A 27,767-nucleotide genomic window follows, 5' to 3' on the forward strand; every position below is an offset into this window, starting at 1 on the left:
GGCAGTGAAGGCTGCTGGGACAAGCGGTGACTGGAGGGGGTGATCTCCGGGGAGGAGCCTGGCTTGTTTAGCCCAGCACAGTGAAGGCTGCCGGGATCTGATTGCTCTATACATAGCTCAGGGTAAACGCCAGAGAGGAAGAAGAGCTTTTTAAGCTAGAGGACAATGTTGGCACAGAACAAATGGGGATAAACTGGCCAGGAGTGAACTGAGGCTGGAAACGAGAGGTTTTCTAACCTCAGAGGGGTGAGGTTCCAGACCAACCTCCCAACAGGAGCAGTGGGCAAACAGCCTCACTAGTTCAAAGATGGAGCTTGGTCGGTTTATGATTGGGATGATGTGACGGGGTGACCTGTGGCAGCAGGGACTGGACTCGAAGACCCAGGAGGTCCATTCTAGCCCTGTTTGTTTGAACCCTTGTGTGATTGTTGCCAAAAGTTGGGCCCAGAGTGACTTAAAGGGACCTGATTTGGGATGTGAGCCTGGCGCAGGCTGCTCATGGGGAGGCTGCTGCGACAAAGCGTTGGTTTCACCCTTCCATGCTTGCTGGGGCTTCGCTTAGGCCACTGGAGAGATTTGTGAGCTGAAAAGCAGCCCTGCTTGCACATGCACGAAGGGCCACGGTGAGCACTCATGCACAATAGCAGGGGCCCCAGTGAGCACGTACGCACGTGAGAGGGCGCGGGTGCAGTGGTACGGGGGCTCACCAGTGAGCTCTCGTGCATGCTAGAGGGCGCGGGTGCAGTGGCGTGGATGCGCCAGTGGGCGCTCATGCATGCTAATGCACATGGGAGTAGTGGTGTGGGAATGCACGCTAGAGGGCGCAGATGCAGTGGTGCATGTGTACCGTCAGCTCTCGTGCATGCTAATGGGCATGCGTGCAGTGGCATGGGCGCACAGGTAAGCGCTCGTGCACACTAGAGAACACGAGTGAGCGTGCACATGCTAAAAACGATAGGACAGGAATCCCTTTACAAATGCTCCCTTCCCATCAGGGTTTAGGGGCACCCTGTTCCCCCCAGTCACTCCCTTCGCACTGTGGGCTCCTGCACTAGATGTTTAAGGAGTGGCTGTGGAGCCGAGATCAGGTCAGGTGAGGCAAAGCATTATTCACGCCAATCCTGCCCACCCCAGAGGGCCTCAGCCGGAGTCCATCTGTTCAGCTCAGGGGGAGGGAATGGGCAAGGGAAGCTGCTGAGGCAAAAGGTCCATCCTGGGCCAGGCAGCAGGGCAGGGGAGCAGCGTCTCCTGGCATCAGGACAGGCGCTCCCCTTCTCTGAGAGCCTGCGTTAAAACCCCACCCAGTAAGCACGAAGGGCCCTCGCTGAGCTCTGCTGCGTCTGCCTTAGCAGCAAGATGCGACAGCTGCTGGGGTGCAGACAGCGGTGTCGCTGGGGTCCTGCAGCAGTGGCTCAGAGCACTGGAGTTACCAAAGCCGGCTTGCATGGTGCAACGCAGGGGGCGGCGTGGAGGCTGCCCTTACAGTTCACTGCATTTAGTTTGAAAGGGATAGAAAAATGGCCCAGTTCTGGGTCCTGCTGGGTTTCCCAGCTGGCCAGGCCCATGCTCAGCAGCTCCTCGTCAGGGGCGTTTTGTGCTCCTGGGAAGGCCAGCAGTGTGGCCCAGTGGATTGAGGACTGGCCTGGGACACAGGAGACCTGAGTTCTCTTTCCAGCTCTTCCCTGGGGGGGAGGGGGACCTCAGGTGAGTCTCTTTGGCTCTCTCTGACTCAGTTTCCCCATCTGTAAAATGTGGTTAATGACACCGATCTCCTTTGTAAAGGGCTTTGAGATCTCTTGAGGCGCTAGGTGGGAGCTAGCTGTCATTAGTGATGATTAAAGGAGACGGGCCCTGGCTGGACTGCCGACGTGTTCCTGCGTTCCCGTTGCTGTGGGGTGCATGCCTGACTCCTTCATTTGTCGCAGCTGCCTCCTCTGCGTTGCCTGTGTGGCTGTGCTGGCATGTCCCGGGTTGGGCTCTGCTTTGCGTTCGTCCCGTGCAAGGCGTGACTGCGGGGATGAACCATCTGCCTGAGCAGGGACCCACAGCTGCTCAACTCGCACAACTGGTTTGGGTGGCACCGCTGCAGGCTCCGGAGGGTGATTCTTCGCTTAGGCAAGAGATGAGCCAGAGATGCCGGAACAGTGGGACGGGGCCACGTGGATCCAGCTCCGGCAGGGCTGGGGGGTGTTTCTGGGCGTGGGGGGTGGGTGCTGTTCTCTATGTGGGGAGAAGGTGGCCAGTGCAGGGAGGCTGATAGCCCAGCCTGGGGGGCTGTGGGGGAGGGGGTTGCAGCAGCCCTCATAGGGAATGGGAGGAGGGCATGGGCGGAGTCCCAGATGCTGGTGCTGCAGGCCTGGCTGAGAGTGGTGCCTATGGTGCTGGGCGCTGCCCAGAATAACAACCCTTGTTCCAAAGAGCAAGCCCGGGCTGGGGAAAGGGACTGGGGTGTGGCAGACCGGAGAGCACACAGCTGCCTCTGATGGTGGCTGGCATGTAATGTGAGGGGAATTTGCTGAACAAGGCGGCAAGGCAAGGGGAAGGGCAGCTGGACAGAGACGGAGGTGACCAGACTGGCGGGGGGTGGTTGTAGCGAATGGAGAATGGCCAGCAGCTCCGGCTGCATCTTCCCTGCCTCTTCCCCACCCTGCGTCTCCTCACCTGCCCCTGGCATCGCTGCTCCAGCTGCATCTTCCCCGCCTCTCCCCCAGGGCTAAATCCCCGCCTCGCTGCATGTCCTCATCTCTCCTCTGGCTGCGCGCACCCACAGCCCCGCTGACCCAGCATTGCTGATGCTGTTCTCTGCCTGCTCCTGCCAGCTTTGGTTTCTTTAGCCCCAAGGGGCTGGCTCCTCCTGGGAATTTCCTTCTTCCTCCAGCCCCCTGGCTTGCGGAAGGGGGGTGCGCATGGTCCTAGTGCCCCCGGAGGGGAGCAGGGTGGTCGCCTCTCCTCCTGAGGCTGCCTGTGTCTGCAGGGTCCCTGCTCCTTCAGCGGGCGCCTCCTCCAACCCTGGCTCCAGTGGCTCATGCAGGGCTGGAAGGTGGCCACTGAGTTTGGAGGGTGTTGCAGTTCCGTAGCCCTCCCTCCTGTGTGGGGAGGGGGGAGCCCCAGGGTGTCCCTGCCAGGCAGAGGGCAGGGTGGGGGCGCACTGGGGCCTGAGCACGCATCTCCCCACTGACCCGGGCTGACAGCATCTTTTGTCTCTTCTGCAGATTCGTTTGTGAACAGCCAGGAGTGGACCCTGAGCCGCTCGGTGCCTGAGCTCAAAGTGGTGAGTGCTTGCCCCTCCCGGGCTGAGCGGGGCCCTGGCCCTGCTCTGCTCCAGAGACCCTGGCTGAGCAGAGGCTTGTGGGGGTGGGAGAGGAGGGCGGGGGAGCAGCACTGCCAGGTACTGTATCCCCTCAGATGGGAGAGGCTGCTGGGCTGGGGTTGAGTCCTTAGACGCGGAAGCCCTGGGCACCATTCTGCACATCTCATCCAGCCTGCTGCAGAGCCCTCGCCCAGGGCACCTGGCTGAGCCAGAGCAGGTCTGTCTGAGAGACGCCCCCTCTGGATTCACTCACCCTGTTGACAGAGGAACCCCCAGGTCAGTCCCCACCCCCCACATCCAGTTGTTCCAGTGATTGTCTCCATTCAGACCCCATCTCTTCCTGGTGCCCGTCGATGGGAGTAGGTGCGGCTCCCGTCCCCTCCCGTATGCATGTCTGTCGGCGGCTCCATCCCGCCCTGCTCTGCAGCCTAGCGCTGATCAAGGCCCTCGTGCTGTGGCCATGGTAACAATATCGAGACACCTGGATTTCCTTTCTGCTGGCTGTGTGCGTCTCACATCCTGGCTTTAGGATTAGGGAGCTGGCCTGGGAGTCAGGCGACCCGGGTTCAATTCATGGACTCCCTGTGTGACCCTGGGCATGTCCCTTTGTCCCTCTGTGCCTGAGCCCCATCTGTGAGAGCCGTTGCCTTGTTCTGTGGGCCGCACCGTTGGCTGAGGGTGTCAGCACGGCCAAGGTGTGCTCAGAATGCGGGGGAAATGTGCTAAGGACCCCGCTTTCCCTGTGCGTCCCGTGTGCAAAGAGCTCCTGGCTTGGCTACATCTGGCCCAGTTTCCCAGGGGCCGTCAGTGAGGACTTCCTGCACTCTCTCTGGTACCCCGCCTGTCTGGCGCTGGAGCTGGGTCTCTGTGGACCCATTCAGTCTGACAGCAGCACCTCAGCATGCCCAGGGCTTGTTCTCTGGCTGCACAGAACTTAAGGGATTTAAATCTGGAAACCTTTAGCTACAGTGAGAGACTCAAGAAGTGCATTCTGTTTAGTTTAACCAGGAGAAGGCTCAGAGGTGACTTGACCGTGGCTAGAAGTACCGATGTGGGGAGGAGATTTGATTTCACAGACGAAGGCAGGTCAAGAGCCAGTGGCTGAAAGTTGATGTCAGCAAAGCTCAAACTGGAAATCAGCTAATTATTTCCCAGCGAGGGTAACTCCCCACTGGAACAATTGACCGGGGTATAGGGCGAGTTCTCCGTCACGCAGGGGCAACGAGTCCAGACCAAGCGTCTCTCTACCAGTCCAGACCCACTCTGGCTCAGGCAGGGACCAAGGGCTGGATGCTGGAATCCCTGGGTGAGATTCTCTGGTCTGGAGAAGGCCCGATGGGATGGGCAGAACAGTCCCTGCTGGCCTTAACCTCAGTGAACCCATGAACTCGGATCCTTTGGGGTATGGACTCCCTGGCTCATCGATCTGAAGACACCTCTGGAAACCAGGCCCTCTGTGTCTCAAGTTGGGCACCGAAAGCCATAAAGTAAACGTGAACGTCGGCCATGGCTCCTTGTGAGGCTGAGCCCTCAGAGCGCAGCCTTTTCCTGGCACCTGGGGAGGAGGAGAAAATAGCCTGCAGGTCAGCCCAGCCTTGTGCCCCCTATGGATGGACAGCCACGGGGTGGTGGGGGTGCAGCTGGGAGCTCGCAGTTCCTCAGGGAGTTAACCCACATCCAGCCACACACTGCAGGGCGGCCCCATGGCCCTGCACACGCAGTTCCCGGAGCTAGATTTAACAGGTTGTCTGTGCTTCCGAGCGTCAGAGCCATTTGGACTCAGGGCTAGATCCGTGGCAGAGTCAGCCCCTCACTGCAGGAGCAGCAGGGCTGTAACTTAGACTCCCCCAGGGACAGGTCACAGGTGTTCTGAATCTCTGATTATTGCCCACGATCTGTTACTTTCACTAGAAGTACCCGTGACAAAACCTTACCCGTAAGCATGGCTAAGCAGCCGAGACTCTTGCACACTGTGTTATGGTCCCAGCCCTGCCACTGCAGCTCTCCCAGCCCTGTAAAATGACAGGTTGCTACTTGCCTGCCTCCTCGTGTGGGGCAGTGAGGCCTTTTTCAGTCGTAAGGGATTTGAAGTGCACAGAATTAACTGCACTCGGGAGAAGAGGTGAGTCAGGAAGCCCTTTCTGTAGGCCCGGGGTATTCTGAGGAGGCAGGACAGCGGGCGAAGGGTCTGTTTGATCTTTGTGCCGAGGTGGTGTTCTGTCTGGAGGGTTCAGTGGGGCTGGAGGTGCTCAGTGCCATGGGCTGTTCAGAAGAGGAAAGTGCGAGTCTCTACCCAGCTGTACGACACATGTGCAAATGGGGATTTTCTACAGCTAGAACTTGGCCCACTCTGACCAGATTTTCACAGACAGCAGAAGGTGCCTCTCTGACCCCAGGACTTTCCTGCAGCCTACTTTCAGCAAGCCCCCGAGGCACTGCAGCTCCAAAGAAATGGTTTGAAAAATGTGACTAATGGAGTAAACGCCCTGTGCGTGGCTGACCTTGCTTTTGAAAAGAGCTGCACCGTTGTTGTTGAGACTTCCCGAATGATCCAGCCAGAAGCAGGCCCCTGACTTGGCTAGCATCAGCCTGTCCTGTAGCTGGCTGAGCCATGTGGCAGATATCACGCCCCATTGCTGGGATCCCAGGTCGCAGCGGTGTCCAAGCCCACAGCCAGACCCAAGCTGTGTGCCTGGTGTCCATGGCCCTCAGGAGTTTGGTGTATGGGCTGGGAGAAGGATCTCCTCCCCTCCCACAGCACAAGTGTCCATCAAAACGAGGAGATCTGGGGGTTGATGAAAGGGGGTCCAGCGCTGGGCCCACCATGGCTGGAGCTGTTCTGCAGTGCAAAGGAAGCCCACTTGCAGTCAGCCACTCTGCCTCGAGCCAGCAGGGCTTCAGCATCTGTTCTCAGCTCCCCTCTGATTCCAGGACACTCAGTGCTCCCCCTGGCAACCCATGTGTTGTGTAGTTTGTGTCTTGCCTAATTGCCGTAGCAACAGAGCTTAGCTTGTTGCCATAGCAACAGAGTTAGACTATTAGGAGATAGCTCAGCCAGTCCTGGCTGGTTTCAGTGTTGCGCTCCCTGGGTTGCGTCTCTGTGATCCTGTGCTGGCTTCTCTCTCTGAATACAAGCAGTTAAAAGGAATTCAGCATAACACCATGAATGCCCGTCGGAGTGTGTCCTGACTGGGCCCTCTCCGAGGTGGGTCTTGCCTGCCCCAGCAGTAAGAGTGTGTGTGTCATGAAGTGCTGCTGCTTTACACCCCGGGCGTGGCTGATGGTGCTTGCCCTGGTGTCGCCGTGATGTTCGCTGTGAGTGGGCCGGGCACTTTCACGCACCTTTGTGTTGCAGGGCATCGTGGGGAACCTGTCCAGTGGCAAGTCGGCCTTGGTGCATCGCTACCTGACTGGCACTTACGTGCAGGAGGAGTCCCCAGAAGGTAAGGGCCTCTTCCCCTCCGGGGGCTGTCCCGATGCTGAGCTCTGCGGGCACCTGGGAGGGCAGGATGGGCTTCTAGTCCCTTGCTCAAAAAATGGCTCCCAGCTAGACTACTCTCCGGGCACCTCACAGCTGCCCCCGACAGCTGGCTGCCTTTCGTCCGGTGTGAGCCCACGCATCCTGCTCTCCACTCCCGCTCAGTGCGCTGCTTTGCCTTGTCCGCAGGTGGCCGGTTTAAGAAGGAGATCGTAGTGGATGGTCAGAGTTTCCTGTTGCTGATTCGAGATGAAGGGGGCCCTCCCGAGCTCCAGGTAAGAGCCCCCCACATTCCTGCACTGATCCTGCCTTTGCGAGCCCTGGCAAGGAGCAGGGAACTCCTGGGGCAGGAGAGGAGCGGCTGGCCTAGCTGTCAGGCCGGGAAGAGGCCCTCTCCTGGATTCGGATCTCACAAGCTAAACAGGGGTGGGTGGGAGACCAGGAAGTGCGTAAAAGCTGCAAGGAGTGAGATTGGGGCTAGCTGGGACGCTCTCCTCCCGGTCAGTGCTGACCCACGTCCCAGCGTGCTGCCAGGGGCCTGTGCCGGAGGGGGTGGGGGAGGGCCAGCGCCAGCAGGGGTGCTCACCCCCAGTCAGTGCTGGCTCCACTGAGTGTGGGGTGGGGACGCTGGCCTGCAGAGAGCGGGCTGGGGCATGGCAGGAGTGCGGGGCGGGGACATGGCGGGGGCTTGGCAGGGAGGGGTTTGTGGGCATGGCAGGGGGCGTTGAGGGCAGGGACCCTGGGTGGGGGCTCAGTGGGGTGGGTGCTGGGGGGCGTGGGGTGGGGGGAATGGGGCTGGGCAGGCGGTGATGGGTGGCGGGGTGGGGGCTTGGCGGTGGCAGGGTGCTGGGTGGCCGGGAGCGGGGGAGGGGCTTGTCGGGAGGCGCTGGGGGGCGGGGTGGGAGCTCGGTGGGGGGGATTCTTCCCTCAATCAGCACCCCCAGGGCCTGCCGGCCGCTGCAGGTCCCCGGCAGAGGCCCCGGGTCGGATTGTGATGGTTGGTGTCTGCACCAGTTCGCTGCCTGGGTGGATGCTGTGGTGTTTGTCTTCAGCCTGGAGGACGAGATCAGCTTCCAGACGGTGTACAACTACTACCTGCGGCTGTGCAGCTACCGCAACACGGCCGAGGTGCCCATGGTGCTGGTGGGGACGCAAGGTGAGCGGTGCTGGCAGCCAGCCCCGGCTAGCGCGGCAGGGACCTGCTGACGGCTGCGGGCACACCCTGGGGCTGTACGGGGCTCACTGGGGCTCTGTGTGGGGCCTGGCTTTTAACTGCGGGGGGGGGGAACTGCTCCCCACGCACTGCCCCACGCAGCCCTGGGGCACGAGCCCCGCCGGGAACATCGACTGTGAACACCACGCCCGCCACGGTGCCAGCTGCGCCTCCCCCCAGGGCACCCTGAGGTGTCCCAGCACCTCCCCCGCTCTGGGCCGTGCTGTGAGGCATCCCAGCACCTCCCCCCCCCGCTCTGGGCCGCGCGGAGGCACCCCCGCAACTCCCCCTCTGCCGGAGGCCCCAGGAGCAGGAGGCTGGGGTGGCCGAGGGAGGAGCGGGATGTCTGTGCAGTGCACAGGGGCTTGCCTTGGATCTCACTCCGGGGGGCCCACGTGGCTCAGCAAAGGCAGGTGTGAATCTTCTCCAGGGCCCTGCCAGTGCCGGGTGCAGAGAGCAGGAGCTGGATCGGACAGACCTCCGCTGGCTGGCACAGCGGGGGCCGGCGAGTGGTTTCGAGGGCCTTTGGGTGTGCGGAGGAGGCAGCTACTCCTGGGGCTTCCAGCGGGCAGGCTGGGTCGGGGTTGGAGCCGGGAGGAGCCGTCTCTTCACTCAGGTGCAGTTCTGAGCCGTTCTGCAGCAGCAGGCGAACAAGGAGCCTGGGGTACGGGTACCTCGGTGCTGGGCTGCGGCTGGCGGCCAGCCTGGCAGACAGCCTCACGCTAGCGGGGCTGGAGTTAGCATGTGGCTCAGGCTGTGGCTGGGGCGCCGCGACGCCTCTCAGACTGCAGTGCCCTGGAGCTCGAATTGCTGTTACTGCCTCTGCCGCACGGGATGCTTCATCCAGCCATGAGGCTGAATCCTGCCTTGCCGAGTTCCACCTATGTTAGCCATGCACAGGCAGGGCAGGGGGAGGGAAGCCGTTGGGGGGCTTTGGCATGGACAGTTCTGTGCTTCAGGACTTCTGACACCTTGGTGTCTGCCTCTAATTGTAGCCGAAGGGCAGAGCTGAGGGGAGTGGGAGAGCAAGGGGTCGGGGGATTGCTCTGCGCGTAGGGCTAGTGGGCATAGGAGAGCAGTAGGGAGTGGAGGATGTGGCAGCAGAGCTTCTGTTGGCAGAGTGCCCGTGCTGGAAGAGGGTGGGATTAAGCCAGCAAGATCAAGTCCCCCACGAAGGAGGGGGTAGAGAAATTCTTAGAGCTCAGGTACAAGGAATTACAGCTGGAGGAGAATCACCCGTGGTGTCTGCTCTGGACCGCGGTGTGGGGGAGCACAGTGAGGGCAATACCTTCCTGCCCCAAGTCACTGCATCCTTGGACATCACACACTGCAGACAGCCAAGACGTGACAAGTTTTTACAGTGCTTCTCTACAAATGCTGGAAGTCTAAATACTAAGATGGGTGAACTCGAGTGACTTGTATTAAATGAGGTTATGGATATAATGGGCATCACAGAAACTTGGAATGAAGATAATCAACGGGACACAGTAATACCAGAGTACAGAATATATTGGAATATACACAGAATAGGTTGTCCTGGTGAGGGAGTGGCACTATATGTGAAAGAAAGCACAGAGTCAAACGAAATGAAATAAAAATCTTAAATGAACTAAACCGTACCATAGAATCTCTATGGCTAGTAACTCCATGCTTGAATAATAAGAATATAGCAGCAGGGATGTACTACTAACCACCTGACCAGGAAGGTGATAGTGACTGTGAAATGCTCAGGGAGATTAGAGAGGCTATACAAATTTAAAAACTCCATAATAATGGAGGATGTCAATTATCCCCATATTGACTGGGTACATGTCACCTCAGAACACGATGCAGAGATAAAGTTTCTTGACACCTTAAATGACAGCTTCTTGGAGAGCTAGTCCTGGAACCCACACGAGGAGAGGCAATTCTTGATTTAATCCTAAATGGAGCACAGAATCTGGTCCAAGAGGGGAATATAGCTGAACCGCTTGGTAATAGTGACCATAACATAATAAAATTTAACATCCCTATGTGGGGGAGAGGGACACCAAAGCAGCCCACCATGGTAGCATTTAATTTTAAAAAGGGGAATCACACAAAAATGAGGACGTTAGTTCAACAGAAATCAAAAGGTGCAGTGCAAAAATTGAAATCCCTGTCTGCTTCATGGAAACTTTTTAACTACACCATAAGAGAGGCTCAGTTTAAATGTTTACCCCAAATTAAAAAAACATAGTGAGAGAACCAAAAAAGTGCCACTGTGGCAAAACAACAAAGTCAAAGAAACAGTTAGAGGCAAAAAGGCACCTTTAAAAAGTGGCAGTTAAATACTATTGAGGAAAATAGAAGCAGCATCAACTCTGGCAAGTGAAGTGTAAGCACAGAATTAGGAAGGACAAAAGAGAATTTGAAGAGCAGCTAGCCACAGACTCAAAGAGCAACAGCAGAAGTTTTTAAAGTACACCAGAAGCAGGAAGCTGCTAAACCACCAGCAGGGCCACTGGACAATCGAGATGCTAAAGAAGCACTCAAGGAAGATAAGGCTGTTGCGGAGAAACTAAATGATTTTTTTGCATCGGTCTTCACGGCTGAGGATGTGAGGGAGATTCCCAAACCTGAACCATTCCTTTTTGGTGACAGCTGAGGAACCGTCTGAGATTGAGGTGTCTTTAACTTATCAATTTATTTCAAAATCTCCTCTAAACAGTAATAAGTCACCAGGACCAGATGGTATCCACACAAGAGTTGTGAAGGAACTCACATGTGAAATTGCAGAACTACTAACTGTGCTATGTAACCTATAATTTAAATCTGCTTCTGTACCAGATGACTGGAGGATAGCTAATGTGATACTAATTTTTTTAAAAGGCTCCAGAGGCAATTCCAGCAATTACAGGCTGGTAAGCCTAGCTTCAGTACCAGGCAAATTGGTTGAAACTATAGTGAAGAACAGAATTATCAGGAGATGATGATGAATGCAATTTGTTGGGGAAGAATCAACGTGGTTTTTGTAAAGGGAAATCATGCCTCACCAATCCACTAGAATTCTTAGGGGGTGAACAAGCAGGTGGACAAGGGTGACCCAGTGGATATAGTGTGCTTAGATTGTCAGAAAGCCTCTGACAAAGTCCCTCACCAAAGGCTCTTTAGCACAGTAAGCTGTCATGGGATGAGAGGGAAGATCCTCTCCTGGATCAGTAACTGGTTAAAAAACAGGAAACCCAGGGTAGGAATAAATGGTCAGCTTTCAGAATGGAGAGAGGTAAATAGTGGTGTGTCCCCAGAGATCTGTCCTGGAACCAGTCCTGTGCAACACATTCATAAAAGATCTGGGAAAAAGAGTAAACAGTGAGGGGGCAAAATTTGCAGATGATACAAAACTATTTAAGATAGTTAAGTCCAGAGCAGACTGCAAAGAGTAACAAGGGGATCTCAGAAAACTGGGCGACTGGGCAACAAAATGGCAGATGAAATTCAGTGTTGATAAATACAAATAATGCACATTGGAAAACAGAATCCCAACTATATATGTATATATGATGGGGTATTACCTGGCCGTTACCACTCAAGACAGAGATCTTGGACTCATTGTGAACAGTTCTCTGAAAACATCCACTCAATGTGCAGCAGCAGTCAAAAACGCTAACAGACTGTTGGGAATCATTAGGAAAGAGATAGATAATGAGACAGAAAATTGCCCCATATTGCACCGTATTGCCTCTATATAAATCCATGGTGCACCCGCATCTTGAATACTGCGTGCAGATTTGGTTGTCCCATCTCAAAAAAGATATATTGGAATTGGAAAAGGTACAGAAAAGGGCAACCAAAATGATTAGGGGTATGGAAAAACTTCCATATGAGGAGAGATTAATAAGCTTGGGACGTTTCAGCTTGGAAAAGAGACGACTAAGGTGGATAGGAGAGGTCTATAAAATCATGACTGGTGTGGAGAAAGTAAATAAGGAAGTGTCATTTACTCCTCATAGCAGAGGAAATAGGGGTCACCAAATGAAATAAATAGGCAGCAGGTTTAAAATGAACAAAAGGAAGGATTTCTTCACACAACACACAGTCAACCTGTGGAACTCCTTGCCCCAGAGGATGTTGTGAAAGTCAAGACTATAATGGGGTTCAAAAAAGAACTAGAAAAGTTCATGCAGGATCGGTCCGTCAATGGCTATGAGCCAGGCTAGGCAGGGATTGCTGTTTGTCAAAAGCTGGGAATGGGCGACGGAATGGATCACTTGATGATTGCTTGTTCTGTTCATTCCCTCTGAAGCACCTGGCACTGGCCACCGTTGGCAGACAGGACACTGGGCTAGATGGACCATTGGTCTGACCCAGTCTGGCCATTCTTACTGATCCCCTGGAGTGGGTTGTGGAACCAGGGGATCTGAAGGCGGGTGATGGGAGAGGATGAGGTGCTGTAAGGGTTCCAGTAATGTACTGTGGAACCTGGCTGGCTGAGCCCAGAACAGGAAGGGCGTGGGCTTTGGCAGCTGGGTATCTCCAGAGGCTGGCGGGGCCCTGGGAACGTGCTGTGGGACCCTGGTATCTTGGCCGTCAGTGGGATGGGGATGTGGAAACCTGTTTTCTAACTGTTCCTCCCCTTTGGTTTCCAGATGCTATCAGTGCCACAAATCCTCGAGTCATTGATGACTCTCGGGCCCGGAAACTCTCCAACGATTTGAAGCGCTGCACGTACTACGAGACCTGTGCCACCTACGGCCTGAACGTAGAGAGAGTCTTCCAGGATGGTAACTGCAGTCCTGGGGTTGAGCAGAGCAGCACCCCCTCCCTTTCCCTGCCCCTCACTCTCCTGCAGATACGGTTCTCTGGCACTGGCAGCCCCAAATCCAGTGAATGGCTGCACTGGAGTGCTTGTCTCCCCATGTGGGCCTGTGTGAGCCGAAGGAGTTGTGAGGCTGGAGACGTGGGTGATTGCTAATGTATTGGGGGGAAGGGTGGAACTCCAGCTGAAGCCTTTGTATCTGGACACCATGCCAGGAACTGCTGGCTGGAGCATCTGCCCCGAGTGAGAGAGCAGAGCATGGAAAATGGGCCTGGCTCGGGTAGAAATGCTGCTGTCGTCGCTTGGAAAAGGGCTGTTGGGACACGGTGCTGCACAGAGCAAGGGGCTCCAGGAGGAGAACTGTGCCTACAGAGGAAGGGGCTGCAGGCATGGAGTATGGCGTGGAAGACGGTTTGGAAAGGGCAGTGCACTCATAATGGGAGAGGCTGGTTGGCGCAAGGGGCAGCTGGAGAAGAGGCAAACGGCAGGTGGCAGGAGTTGAGCTGCAAGGAACACGGGTGCAATGCAGTTCACTGCTGCTGGGATTTATTTCTTCCTCTCTTGGTCCTAGAAGAGGGAAGCATGGTCTAGTGGGCAGGGCACCGTCTCACTCTGCTGCTGACTTGCTGTGACATTGGGTGAATCCTCCTTTTGTAAGATAGGGCTAATGATCTGAGCCTGCTCCCCCTCTGCAAAGCCATTGGGCTCCAGGGTAAAGTGCCAGCCAAGGACTGAGGGTTAGGTTTAAGCACTTCACCTTCTCTGTGATGGCCAGAATTTAAAATCTCAGCACATCTTGTTTCATTGCTGAAACCTTCAGTCTCATACTGCCTTTTTCAGCTCCATTCAAGAGCTGTCATCAGAAATCTTAGAATCATAGAAGATTAGGGTTTGAAGGAACTTTAGGAGGTCATCTAGTCCAACCCCCTGCCCAAAGCAGGACCAACCCCAACTAAATCATCCCAGCCAGGGCTTTGTCAAACCGCACCTTAAAAACCTCTAAGGATGGAAATTCCACCACCTCCCTAGGTAACCCATTCCAGTGCTTCACCACCCTCCTAGTGAAAAAGTGTTTCCTAATGTCCAACCTAGACCTCCCCCACTGCAACTTGAGACCATTGCTCCTTGTTCTGTCATCTATAACTACTGATAACAGCCTAGCTCCATCCTCCCTGGTACCCCGCTTCAGGTAGCTGAAGGCTGCGATCAGATCCCCCCTGACTTTTTTCTTCTGCAGACTAAATAAACCCAGTTCCCTCTGCCTCTCCTCATAAGTCCTGTGCTCCAGCCCCCTATTCATTTTTGTTGCTCTGGGCTGGACTTTCTCCAATTTGTCCACATCTTTCCTCAATACTCCACAGTATTGTCCACAATACTCCAAATGTGGCCTCACCAGTGCTGAACAGAGGGGAACAATCACTTCCCTCCATCTGCTGGCAATGCTCCTACTAATTCAGCCCACCATGCCGTTAGCCTTCTTGGCAATAAGGGCACACTTCTGCCTCATATCCAGCTTCTTGTCCACTGTAACCCCCAGGTCCTTTTCTGCAGAACTGCTGTCTAGCCCGTCGGTCCCCAGTCTGTACCTGTGCATGGGATTCTTCCGTCCTAACTGCAAGATTCTGCACTTGTCCTTGCTGAACCTCAATCAGATTTCTTTTGGCCCAATCCTCCAATTTGTCTAGGTCCTTCTGTATCCTATCCCTGCCCTCCAGGGTATCTACCACTCCCTCCAGCTTAGTGTCATCTGCAAACTTGCTGAAGGTGCAATGCACCCCATCCTCTGGATCATTAATGAAGATGTTGAACAAAACCAGCCCCAAGACCGACCACTGAGGCACGTTGCTTGTTATCGGCTGCCAACTAGACATCAAGCGTTGATCACTATCCATTGAGCCCAATGCTCTAGCCAGCTTTCCATCCATTTTATAGTCCGTTCATCCAACCCATACTTCTGTAACTTGCTGATAAGAATACTGTGAGAGACCGTATCAAAAGCTTTGCTAAAGTCAAGGTATATCACGTCCACCGCCTTCCCTACATCCACAGAGCCAGTCACCTCTTCGTAGAAAGCAATCAGGTTGGTCAGACACGACTTGCCCTTGGTGAATCCATGCTGACTGTGCCTGATCACCTTTCTTCATCTTCTCCCAATTAAGGTGCTTGCAGACTGGGATCAAGTCACTTTTGAACCTACTCTGGAAGCTAAAGAGATTGAGTTCCTCCCACGATGAAGGCAGGTTTTCCAGTCCTTGAATCATCCATGTAGCTCTTTTCTGAATCCTTTCCAGTTTGTCAACATCCTTCTTGAAGTGCAGCCCCAGCAGCAGACCCGGTATCCAGTGATGTCTTGTGAATGGCACATGCTCTCCTCCTGTCGGCAGGTCTCTGAGCGCTCTACAAACTTGGAGGAAGTCAGCCTGGGGAGAGGGAGGAGCCTTGTCCCTATTTACAAACTGGAAACCAGCCCAAGAGAGGGAAGGGCTTTACCCACAGTACAGAGCCAGGAACAGGGCCCTGGAATCCTGGCCCCCACTTCCGTCTCTCTAACCGCTAGGCCAGGGCTCCTTGTGGGGTAGGCAACTCCTTATCTGAAGTCAAAGGTTTTCATGACCCCCTTGCATTTCCTACAGAAGAGAAGGAGTATATCAGTGATAACCAGGGTAAGCTGCTCCTGACTCGTGCATTTGGGAGGTTGCCAGGAAATACTTGGTCTTGACAGGCCCGGGTGTGCAGGGAGTGGAGAAACCAGATTTTCTTCGCTTTAGATTGTAATAAAGCTTGCAGTGCTTTATGACCTTCTACGGGTCCTGACCCTCCACTGAGAAACACTGCACCTGACCATACTACTTCACGGTCATTAGGCTAAATGGGCTTCCTACAGAGGGGTCATCCAAGGTAAGTGGAATGTATTGAACTAGAGAGAGCATGCTATGGCCACAGATAAACTAGGAGGGAGTGGCAGAAATGATGGCTCTAAAATGGCTGGGAAACAGTGGTGCAGTTTATGCAGGTTCCTGGGAAGTGTCTGGTACCAGGTGTCAATAAATCTGACTTGGAAAATTCATTCAGATCAGGAAGTGTTATTTACTCCTTCTCATAACACAATAACTAGGGGTCACCAAATGAAATTAATAGGCAGCAGGTTTAAAAGGAACAAAAGGAAGTATTTCTTCACACAACGCACAGTCAACCTGTGGAACGCCTTGTCAGAGGATGTTGAGAAGGCCAAGACTATAACAGGGTTAAAAAAAAGAACTAGATAAGTTCATGGAGGATAGGCCCATCAGTGGCAATTAGCCAGGATGGGCAGCGATGCGAACCAAGCCTTCCAAGGGGAGCAGGGGGACAAAAAATCAAACTTGTTTGATGCCTGAGCTTGATAAGTTCTTGGAGGGGATGGTATGATGAGACTGCCTACAATGGCATGTGGCCGATATGCGACTTCTAACAGCAAATATCTCCAATGGCGGAGGTGGGACACTAGATGGGGAGGGCTCTGACTGACTACAGAAAATTGTTTCCCAGATGTCTGACTGGTGGGTCTTCTGACATGCTCAGGGTCCAGCTGATCACCAGATTTGGGGCTGGGAAGGAATTTTCCCCCAGGTCAAATTGGCAGAGACCCTGGGGGGTTTTGCCTTCCTATGCCCCATGCTGCAGAGGTAACTTGCAGGTTTAAACTAGAATAAATGGTGGATTCTCTGTAATTTGAAGTCTTTAAATCATGATGTGAGGACGTGAGTAACTCAGCCAGAAGTTAGGTGTCTATTACAGGATTGGGTGGCTGAATTTCTGTGGCCTGCGATGTGCAGAAGATCAGACTAGATGATTAAGATAGTCTCTTCTGGACTTACACAGTGCGCTGCTAAGGCAAAAATGGTTATTGCAATCTTTGCATGTATAAGGAGGAATAGGATTAGGGAAGCGGTGTTACCCCTCTATGGTGTTGGTGAGACTGATACTGGAATAATGCATCCAATTCTGGTGTCCACGTTTTGAAAAGAATGTTTTTAACAGTGCAATTAACCATTGCAACAAGCTCCCCAGGGAAGTGGCGGATTCTCCTTCTCTTGGTGTCTCTAGATCTAGACTGCTGCCTTTCTGGAAGACACTTTATCTAAACACAAGTGACTAGGTTCAGTGCAGAGTCACTGGGTGAAGCTGAATGATCTGTCGTACGCAGGAGGTCAGATTAGATGATCTGATGGTCCCGTCTGATGTTAAACCCTGTGAATCTGTGACCTGTCTGGTCTGCTTCCTTCATTCTCCTGTGCAGACAGCAAGTTTTGTTCCACCACCTCCAGGTACAATAGCCCTGCATGTGCCACGGCGCTTGATTTTTGTCACCATTTTGTCAGCATCAGCATCCTGAATAACAACTACTGCCTTCCACTCCAGTTGCTGGCATGTCTCAGAGGAAGCTTTCCTTTGAGTGGGCTGCCTGCGTAGCCAATGTGCAGGCAATGGGGATACAGGCTCTGGTGAATTCACTCTGAATGCGCTGGTCAGGGCTCTGGAGAGCTGTGGAGAAGACAAGGGACATCAGTGGTGGGACGGAGTAGCAGGTGCGAACGGAGGGACCTGTCCGCTCTCTGAAGCTCTGGAATTGATTCTCAGTGTTCCTCCTCCTGCCAGCCTGATGTGCAACAGGACAGCACAGAAGCTTCCCGCGCTGCTGTGGCCATGGCCTGGGAGCGAGAGGAGAGTGCTGGGTCTGTAAAATGGGCACATGGGGGCAAGGGGTATGTTCGAGACATTGCTGGGATCCCAGGATCTGTTCAGCGAGTCCCAGGGTCCGGACACAGTAGCAGAGACCGTGACCAAGCCGGCTTGGCAGGAGAAGGAGCCGCTAGAGCAGGTAAGCTGTGGTTTCTTGCAGCGTCTGCTCTGGGACCGACGCTGCTGGTGCTGGGGAGTTTGGAATGACCGCTGCTGTTAGTGTTGTATAAAAGAGCAGTCATGGCCTCATAGGAGAGCACAGCAGTCCCCTCTCTCCCCATTTCTGCCAGTCTCTCCTCCCCGCCCACTGCTTCAGTGACACATGCTGCGCAGCCCCTCCCCAGTCGGGCCCCTGCAGGTCTCCTGGATCCCCTCCTGGTTACCCTCTCTGCTGGTCTCAGGCCGGTGGAGGCACTTGGCTTGGTATGTGCAGGGACTGACTGAGCCATGCAATGCGGAAAAATCTCTTCTGGGCACTAGGGCCAAAGCGTTCCCGTGCACTCTGCTGGCCTGTGTGCCCACTGATGGCATGGAGCGAGCATGGTGCTCTTGGCTACCTGCAGTCCCCTTTCATCCCGCCCTCCTGTGCAGTGCACAGGGAACAGCCAGGGGCATGCTTTGACAGCAAACTGACGTCAAACTAACCCAGGTCCTTGGGGGCTGGGGAATGACGTCCTTGCCCAGCCGTTCTGCTACCGGTATAGAAGTCGAGGCCGGTGCCAGTTCTTTCCTTCAAGAGTATTGCCTCGGGATGCCACTGAGCCCGGGGAGCCTTGTGGACGCAGAGCCTGCTGGCCCTGCGCGGGCCCCCTCTTGTGTCTTGAATGGTCAGACCTGAGCTCATTAGACGACTGGGCAGCTTCACCCGCCTTGGTTCCTTGCTTTCCGGGCCAGCGGTGCAGTAGGGACCTTCCCCTGTGCCTGACGTGGTTTCTGGGCGTTTGATCCAAAGCTGCCTTCATTCTAGAGCAGTGCAGTGCAGGAGCTAGGTAGGACGTGTTTGCCAGATTGTGCCATTGGCTTTTTAACAGGAGTTCTGGACCTAGGCTCCTTTTGGCCCCAGTCAGTCAGGGCCTCCCAGCTTGCTGATGAGAGGCCTGGAGTGAACTAGCTCCCTGCCTTTTGTCTGCTGAGGCCTGGCAGCTTGTGGTGGACTCACATCCAGTCGGTAGATCTCACTCCGCTTCGATACATGAACCAGTTTCGTGCATTGTGCCACAGGGATCCTTCAGGAGAAACTGCTCAGAGCAGCGGTGAGCTTCTCAGGACAGGCTTGCTCATACAGCACGAGAAACGGCCTCTTCCCTTTGTAGCACTTCAGAGACGGAACAGCTTCATCCGGACATTCCATGTGCCGGTCTTTCCCCTCGAATCTGGCTTGGGGCTCTCAGCTTAACGATGCCTGCTTCCGTGTGGCTATCAGAATGAATCATAGAACCCTAGAAGATGAAGGTTGGCAGGGACCTCAGGAAGTATCTGGTCCCACCCCCTGCGCAAAGCAGGACCAACCCCAACTAAACCGTCCCAGCCAAGGCTTAAATGGCTCTCTTTGTGGAGGGACAGCCATCCATTATCAGTGCAAGGGGCTGCGCTTGGCTCTGAGGACTGCACCACAGGGATTTCCAAATGCCTGGCAGTGGCTCATGTCCATCTCAGGCATCAGGATGCTCCCATAACTAGACAGTTGGCTAGTTGTGCCGTTCCCCAGGCGTTTGAGGAGTCGTTCAAGGTGACGTGGCAGTGCCGCTAAGTATTCCTTGGAGCTCTCTGGGCCGCCTCTTGGCAGGAGCTCCTGGCCACTGTGTTGAAGGGAGTGCAGCTGAGCGCTCCGACCCCATCCGTGGTGATCCGTGGTGTGGCTCTCGTTCCTCAGAGCTGACGGTTCATGGTGGGGGGATGTTTGGGGGAGCTGTTCTGTAGCAGTGTCTGGAACTGAGCTGTAAGAGGGGCTTTAAACCATCTGTGCTTGTCGGGATGTGATGTTCCAGTGCTCTTGGCCACCACCACACGTCTTCAAACAAGTGCTTACTCCCAGAACCGTGTCAGGAGGCTCTGCTCTGTGGGACGGGTCTGGCTCAGCTCTGCACGCTAGAGTTCTATGCCCGGCACGCAAAGAGCGTGTTAGAAATGACCGTGGTCAGGGAGGAAGGATGGGTCGAGTGGTTAGAGCATTAGTCTGGGCTGTGGGAGATCCGGGTTCAGTTCCTGCTCCATGGCAAACATCCTTTGTGACCCTGGCCATGTCACATAAGGCTTGTCTTCATGGGACATTAGTGCACGGCAAGCCAGAGCGTGAATCTCCAGCGCCCTAGCTTTCACACAGTAATGTTCCTTGTAGACCAAGCCCTGGGTCTCTCTCTGTGTCTCAATTTCCAACTGCAAAATGGGGTAACAGGCTTGCCCTCCCTTATCATCAAAAGGTTGCTGTGATGATCAATACTCTGAGGTGCTCAGATACTCTGGTGATGGGGGCCAGAGAAGTATCAAAGACAGTGGGACAGGATCAGGCCACAGGGGATCTGATGTTAAAGACGTGGCGGACCCCTTTCCAGCAAACATCAGTGTGAAGTCCTGAGCTGTGCTCCAGAGATTCCATCTCACAGCCATGCTGGACCAGAGCACCTTCCCACTAGTGATCAGAAAGATGCAGGACAGGACAGAGCTCGAGTCATGCTGCTTTCTCCAGCATGGGCCAGGCAATGTTGCTGTGTGGCCCTCCTGGATCTCCTACGGCAGGCTCCATTTTTCCTGCTGATATCATGAGCCCTACTGTCTCAAGAAGATGGGCTGATCCTGCCTCTCGCTCTGGAATCGCTCACCTGGTTGCCTGAATCTCAGGGCTCAGTTTCACACCTGTGGTGCCCCGCGGAAGTGCGGAAGGCATGCAGAAAGCCCTCTGCCCTCGGAAGTGAAAAGGTTTCTCTGTGGGCAGTAGATAATGTTTGCCCATTCCCTGCCTGTCTAATTTGCTTAGGACTGTTTGCTGGACACGAAGTCTCTGGGCTGATCCTTGTCTTCTGTCCAGGTGCAGCTGGCTGCCTTCTCCACATGAAAACCATGGATATTCCAGCTGATTTTAGTCACCCTGTTGTTGCAGGATTTCTGAAGACCTGGTTAATACCTCCAGAGAGCCCACTGCATCATGGGACCTTCACCTGACTCGCCTTCTGATCCCTTGGGAGTGTGCTCTTTATCCTTCCTGCCTTTAAAGACCCTTGTCCGTGTCTTCAGTGGGTGTAAATCGAGGCTGCTCCATTGAAATCACTGGAGCTATTCTGACTTACGCAGGCTGAGGATCTGCTCCATTGAAATCACTGGAGCTATTCTGACTTACGCAGGCTGAGGATCTGGCCTGCTGGTTTTTCGTTACCGTTACTTTAGCAAGAGGAGTAAGGCTACATCTGCACTGCGAGCGAGGGTGCGACCCCAGTTTGCATAGACATGCGTCGAGCTAGCACGCTGAAAATTGTAGCATCACCATGGCAGCACCAAGCGGTGACATGGACTGGCTGCCCCGAGTACGTACCCATGGAGTTCGGGCGGGTTTGTACCTGACACAGCTAACGCAGCTCCGCTCCTGTTTTTAGCAGATGGGGTGTGTATGTGAACTGGATATTGCGCCCTGGCTCATCTTGTAAACGTAGAATAAGGGAGTTTTAGGCTTTAATAATGGATCCTCCGCATGCCATATTCTACAGGGACTAAAGTATCCTGAATCCTCTTCCCAAATTTATGCCAGAGGCTCTATCTGAAATCCACCTGCATCAGACTTCTGTCATCTTCCTGTTCTCAGACGAGGACTTCATTCTTACCGAGGGGAAGCCAACCTCCATGTTGTAGATGTCAGCAGGGCTTTGGCTTTTTGTCCAGCTAGGACTAAACCATTTAGGAAACTCCCTAAACATTTGGTAGCCCTTGGGGATGAAAGCAAAAGGGAAGCGGTTTCCACTCAGCACCTGACTAATGGTGTTGGATTGTGTACTGAGACTGCCTTGTCTAGGATGACAGGGACTGAGGGCTCACTGTCAGGGCCCAGGGGGTGGCTGTGGCCTGCCTCTGTGATGTTTCCATGCTAGAAATATAGGATGTGTCTACACTGCAGCTGGCCCAAACTCACACTAGTGGGGTTTGAGCTACCTGCTGAAAACGGTGTGGACCCTGTGGCACTGGTGAAGGTCTGAGCTTGGATGGCCAGCCTGAGTCCTCACCTGGCTAGGCTGGGAGACTGGCTTCTCCTGCAGCGAGAGGTACCCATGTCTGCAGGGCTGCTCCTGGAGCTCTGTGCAGATGTTATACAGCACCACTCTCAACCGGGCGTCTAGCGCTGAATTCCTGTGGGAAGCAGTTCTGTATCCTGCCCCTGCTAGGGTCTGTACGGCTGGCTAGGACCCCCACTCCCAGCTGGGGCTATGCAGAGGCCTTTCAAAGAAGACAGAGCAGCTGCTTCTGGCGCGGGTGTTCATGTGCTGGCTGTCCTTCCATTGGCAGGATTCTGGGCTTTCACAGAAGGAACTGAGGCACTCTTTCAAAGACCCCGAGCTCCTTTGGTTCAGTGCATGTACGCCCTCAGCAGGCTCTGCTTTCCAGCAGGTTCCCCGAGCTCAGTGGCACGAGTGTGAATGTGCAAAGGCAGTGCTCTAAGAGTCATGGCTTCTGAGGGAAGGACCTACTTTCTTAGCTCTTCTTTTCCCCCAGTCCTTAGGAGCTGTGTCTCTATAGCCACTGCTCTAGCCCGGCGGTCACAGCAGGGAGCCATGCTCCCACAGAAACTTACACCGCGTTGGCTTCTGATGTCATCCAGGTGAACCGCTTCAGTAACCTGGCCTCCCACTCACTTGTACATTGCCCCCATTCACCGGCTGGGACCCGCCCCAGAAAGATGTCCGAAGGATGCTCTTCCTCTGCAAGTCCATACCCTTTGCTGAACTGCAGCCTGCCACGCTAAGCCATGCCTGTCCCCTCCATTGCTCCTGCTTTCACAAGGAGCTGGCCCCTCTCGTGCCTCACCATGGAATTTATGACCTGCCGTTGTAGGAGGCAGAGCGAGGTGCTGGGATTGGCGTCCCTTGGTAGTCCCAGGATGGAAGAGCCATCGCTATGGTGATTAAACCTGTCCCTCCTCCTTGTTCCTTGTAGTGCCCTGTCCAACCCCACGCACCTCTCAGAGCAGATGGAGGGTCAGACCTGTGGGATCCGAGTCCTGGAGCATGAGCCAGGAGAGAATCTTTTCCTGGACGTGTAGAGGGAGAGGGACTCAGAGTCAACACCCCATCTGGAGCAGGAGAGAACCAGGACAGCAACCGACGCCAGAACGTTGCCAGGACAAAAGGAGAATGAGCTGTGAGCGCCAATGGTTCCAGAGAGAAGATGGCAGACACAGCAGCTGGTTTCTCCACCACCTGCCCAATACAACATGGTTATTCAGGGCAGCTCCTTCAGCTCCCTTCCTTCGTGTGATGGGGGCAAAGGAAATGAGAATCCCCAAGCCCTGACATCTACAGTCCCTGCTGCCCTCGGTTCAGGGCTGTGTGTTGCCAGAGTTTGATATTGCAGCTCTCCTGTGTATTTGTACTCGTTTAATGAAGGAATTTCTGCAGAAGGTCTCAGCATAGTCAGCACATCAGTCGCATTGTACTCCCTCGCCACAACCAACACAACTCAAACCGGCCGTCAGAGCAAAAGTGCAAACTCGCCAGCCCGAAGTCCGTCCATCACAGCGCCTACCGCTGCCGTGGCTATAGTCCCTGCCCCATCAGTGCAGCCAGTGTTCTCGTCCCCAGGAAAACCATCCCTCACTAGACACACACACGCAATGGAATAATTGATACATATGTAGAAACCCACCGCCAGCAGAGCAAGAAATGGCTGGAAGTAGCAACAGGCCAGCTAGCGTGAGCTCAATGAGTCATCCTTTTTCGGCACCGTCCGTGGGAAAGTTTGCGCATGGAGCGTTTCTGAGGTGGGCCGGCTGCTGGCTGCACTAACATACGTCTCCGGAGGAGCAGGTTGTCTGTCCAGCTGTGAATAGTGACTGTATGTCTCGCTGTTGCCTCATGCTGTGGGGCAGCTTCACTAAGAGCTGTCCCGGTCGGTCATCAGGACTGGCACCATCCTGTCAGTCCCTTACTCAGACTCCAGCCCACTCACCCTTACTCCACCTCTCTGCGCCGCTTGGGAATGGACTCGTGAGCACTGGCACAAGTGTGTGTGCCTGGTGCCCGCAGAATCCCAGTAGGGCAGTGTTGGCTGGGCTGTGTTGTGTGGTAGGAAGTGTCCTCCTCTGCTGGCTCTTGAGACCAGGGACCTGCCACCACGGGCTGGGTGGAGCCTCCTGGGCTACCTGGGGATGGGGTGGGGGAGCCGAGCGGGCTGGGATTCTGTCCCTCACTGCTCTTTGGGATACTGGCCCCTGCACTGCCTTCCGAGGCCCATTCTGTGTATTGCAATGGAAGCCCCATGACAGTAGCACCTGCTGTGGACCTCCGAAGCCCAGGGCCCAGCTGCCAGTAGCAATCGGGTGGTTTGCTGAGCAGAGCAATGCCCCACTCATTCACACGGTCTGGTCCCTCCCCACAGAGGGATGAAAAGTCTCTGTCCTTATCCTGCAGGTCTGTAGCAATCCCAGCTCAGTCCGTGGTCATGGTCCACCCGGGGAGCACTGTCCTCCAGCGCTGGGTGGGGCTGCTGCTCCTGGGCAGGGGATTGCACGGGAGGTTCTGCGTGGCTCTGTCTTGTCACACTTCCCGTGCTGCCTCTCGTGGGAAGTGAGGGTTTGGTTTGTGGTGCTGGCAGGGCTCTGTGTCTCCACATCACCTGACCCAGCCCAGGTGGTCAGTTGCCCAGCCCAGCATTTGGATGAGAGCAGAGCATGGCCAAGAGCCTACAGGCTGTGACTCATCCCAGAGAAGAGGGAGCTCTATGGGGGACAGCCGGATGTGAGGCAGAGGAATACGGGCCACTCTGGTTGAGGGAGTTCACGTCATCTGCCGTTGGGTTCTGGTTGGACTCCCAGCTGTGTCAGAGAAGGAGGCCGGTCAGCCTTTCCGATCCGTGTGCAGCCATGAGGTTGCACCTGTGCGGTTGGGGCGTGGGGACCCCACGAGTGCTGGCGGGCTAGACACCTCCGGGTTCGATGCTGTGTATGGTGCGGTATTTTCAGGCTCTCTGGGAGCTGCAGCTGGTGCAGAGTACACCAGCGGCCTTGTGCCAGGCACATCTTGTCAGCAGCACAGGGCATGGACCATGTGGCTTTATCCTCTGGCCCTCTGAGTGGCTTTGCACTGCCTGTCTGAAAGACACCTCTCCCTGGGCTGTACTGTTGCCGTTGTGCCCCACACATATGAGCGTGGAGTACTTCTGGCCAGGCTTCCCCTGTGAGCACCTTGCCATGGGTGCCTGTTCCCCCTGCTCCCTTGTGTGTCAGCCTTTCGGGCATCCTGCAGAGCTGTTTGCTTTCCCACGGGGTGGGGAGGCTCTGTTGGAGACTGTAACGGCCTGAGATCTGCTTGGGGCTGCTGGGTGCTGAGCAGCATCTAGAGCGGAGGATGGGGGCCCCATGGGCTCCCAGGTGGGAGGATGGAGGCGCCAAGTGCCCAGGTGGAAGGAGGGGGTGGGGGAATTGGGGTGGAGGCAACTGTGGCATTTGGGGCGCAGCACAGGAGCACCTGAGCTGGAGGCTGGGGTACCCAGTGTGTTCATGGCGTGCCCAGTTCAGTATCTGGCTCTGTGAGCTGCACGCTCTGCAGCTCCTGCGGGAGCCCCTCCGCTGCCCCAGGTGCCTCACAAGTCTTTTCCAAAGCTCCAGCAGCTGCGTGTTCACCCTGGCCCCGTTCTGAGACCAGGACTTGGATGTGGGGCCAGAGACCGATGGGGCTCCCCAAGAAATTAGTGAATTTGATCTCTCTTTCTTGCAATTAACCTGGGCTTCAGAAGATTTTTCACAATCTCCCTGAAGCCACTGCTTTATGGAGCTGTGCCAGGAGCTGTACTCAGGGGGCAGGGCAGACTACACGGATAGGACAGGCTAGTGTGAGCATGCTGATCCCCCGGGGCAGCTACTGGCGGCTCCGTTCTCTCTTGCACAGGCAGCCGGAGGAGGCTGCAGGTGAGATGTGCACCCGAAGTCCCTTGGGCTGCCACAGGGAGGTGCAGTTTGAAGTCCCAGGCATTGGCGGCAGGCAGAGGCAGGCGCCTGTACTGGACATGGCAGGGCTGGGGGCTCTGGGACTGCTCTGAAGGTGCAGGGGTGGGGGAAGCCATCTGACCTAACCCGTCTTTTCTCTTTCAGTGGCTCAGAAGGTGGTGGCCCTGCGGAAGAAACAGCAGCTCTCCATAGGGCCCTGCAAGTCCCTGCCCAATTCACCTAGCCACTCGTCTGTCTCCGCTGCCTCCATCCCGTCTGTGCACATCAACCAGGTGGGAAATGGGACCTCCCCCTGCACTGGGCCCCTCCCCCCCAGCACTCGCCTCTCACTGAGAGAGAACCTGGGCCTGCCGAGCACCGGTGTCTCATGCACACCCCGGCATATCCAGTGCATAGAAGAACAGCAGCTAGCTGGGACCTGCCGGCCTAGGGCCCCCGGTAGCTCCCCACCTGCTGAGGGGCTGGGGGCGTGTAAGGCAAGCAGCTGGGGTCTCCTAGAGCTCAAGGGCAGCGGGCAGAGGTCAGAACTGCTGAGCTGGAGGAGCAGGTGGTGGGATTGCTATTCCTAGGGACAGTATAGAGCGGGGCCATCTAGCCTGGCTGCCCTGGGCCCTGGAGATGGGGAAGGCGGCTCCAGCTGCGGGGAGGGGACACTTGCGTAGCCGGGCCCTGCTGTCGGCTTGACGTGGGGGAGGCTGGTGGTCCCTCCCGCAGTGTGAGGGTTGCTCCAGGGGCTGGGGTGCCAGCTAGGAGGTGCAGCCAGGCTGTGAGAGGTGGTGGCCTGAGCTGGGTCTGTGGGGACTGAGAGAGCCAGGCAGGAACCTGCCAGCGGGCGTGAGGCACCTGGAGAGGCTCCTAGTGAGTGCTGGGGGGGACCCGGGGGTGGGGTGAGCTAGGAAGAGGCTCCCTGCCAAGGCCTATGGCTGCCCCTTGCAGTGCACCAGGGGCAGGGCCAGCCCAACGGGGAGCCCCAGGGATCCAGTGCAGGGTGGAGAAGATGGAGGAAGAGGAGGGGTTAGGTTGATGGGTGCTGGGGAAGGCAGAGTCCATGCAGAAGGGAACAGAGCAGGTGAGGTTTGGGGATAACAGCCGAGGAGCTGGGGACGCCGGAGGAGCCCTGGTCAGGCAGGAACAGATCTCTGCTGGGGAGGTCAGAGAGCCAAAGGGAGACCGGGAGCAGGGTGGGGCGTTGCACCAAGGAACGAAATAAGTGTGTCTGTACCGCTGGGGGACGCTGACAAGCAAAAGGCAGCGACCCAAGGGCTGGCCCCAGGAGTGGAGTGCTGCAGACCAGGCATCCCTGCCAGACAGGACACGGATGGAGGCTGTACTCCATGTGGGTGAGGCAGGGCAGGGCAGGGCAGGGCAGAGCGGGCTGGAGAGTGGCCCTTGGCCCAACTGGGTCCGTGCAGCCCCATGAGAACACGCCTGGTGGAGGAGCACATGCAGCAGGGTCCATTTGGTTAAGAGGGAGCTGATCAGTTTATGAAGCGGTTGATACGACAGGGTGGCCTGTGATAGCAGGGGCGGGGCTCAGTGACCCTGGAGGTCTCTCCCAACCCTCTGTGTGCACATCCCAATGGTGAGAATGCAAATATGGCAGCCAGGTGGTACTGCAGGCACCCAGCTCAGGGACCGAGACCCTTTGTGTAGTGCTGCGGGAGCTCAGAGAGGCAGCTAGGTCTAAGCAAATGGTAATAATGGGGGACTTCAGCTCCCGGTATTTAAACCAGTCAGTGTCACGGGGGTTTCTCCACAGGGGAAACGGCTGTGTCTCAAACAGCTTGTCCTAGAGCACAGGCACTGGTCTCAGAGCAGAGTGTAACTGGGTGAACCCCTAAAAGTAACAGTGACCACGGTATGGTTACTTCACCATCCTGAGGGGAGGGAAGGTACCAGTCACCACGCAGTGACACTCGGCTTTGGGACAGGTGATTCCAAACCTGAGGAAATCCTAAAGGCCAAAGTGTGGAAGTTACAATCTTGCGACTCTGCTTGGGGCTCTGGAAGCCACAATCACAGAGTTCTAGGAGGCTCGGAAGCCATAGACCACGAAGGAGGCAGGGCAGCAAGAGCTAAACCAGTCTGGCTAAGTGACCAGAGTCAGGGGCTACCCGAGGCAAA

The 27,767-nt window shown here is 55.5% G+C and overlaps 1 protein-coding gene across 2 annotated transcripts in view; it reads left to right on the plus strand.

The window, feature by feature from the left end:
* AGAP3 (ArfGAP with GTPase domain, ankyrin repeat and PH domain 3) overlaps positions 1–27,767 on the plus strand; it is a 190,427-nt gene that overhangs the window by 54,373 nt on the left and 108,287 nt on the right. For both annotated transcript variants that reach the window (XM_067535720.1, XM_067535721.1), the window contains exons 2-7: positions 3,213–3,271; positions 6,666–6,753; positions 6,978–7,063; positions 7,803–7,944; positions 12,609–12,743; positions 25,788–25,915. In XM_067535720.1, coding sequence (XP_067391821.1) covers positions 3,213–3,271; positions 6,666–6,753; positions 6,978–7,063; positions 7,803–7,944; positions 12,609–12,743; positions 25,788–25,915 — 638 coding nt within the window. The remainder of the gene's footprint in view (positions 1–3,212; positions 3,272–6,665; positions 6,754–6,977; positions 7,064–7,802; positions 7,945–12,608; positions 12,744–25,787; positions 25,916–27,767) is intronic.

The sequence above is a fragment of the Emydura macquarii genome, unplaced genomic scaffold (genome assembly GCF_026122565.2).
Source record: "Emydura macquarii macquarii isolate MOO-44397 ecotype Brisbane River unplaced genomic scaffold, CSIRO-AGI_Emac_v2 contig_3511, whole genome shotgun sequence".
In the NCBI taxonomy this organism is placed as follows: Eukaryota; Metazoa; Chordata; order Testudines; family Chelidae; genus Emydura; species Emydura macquarii.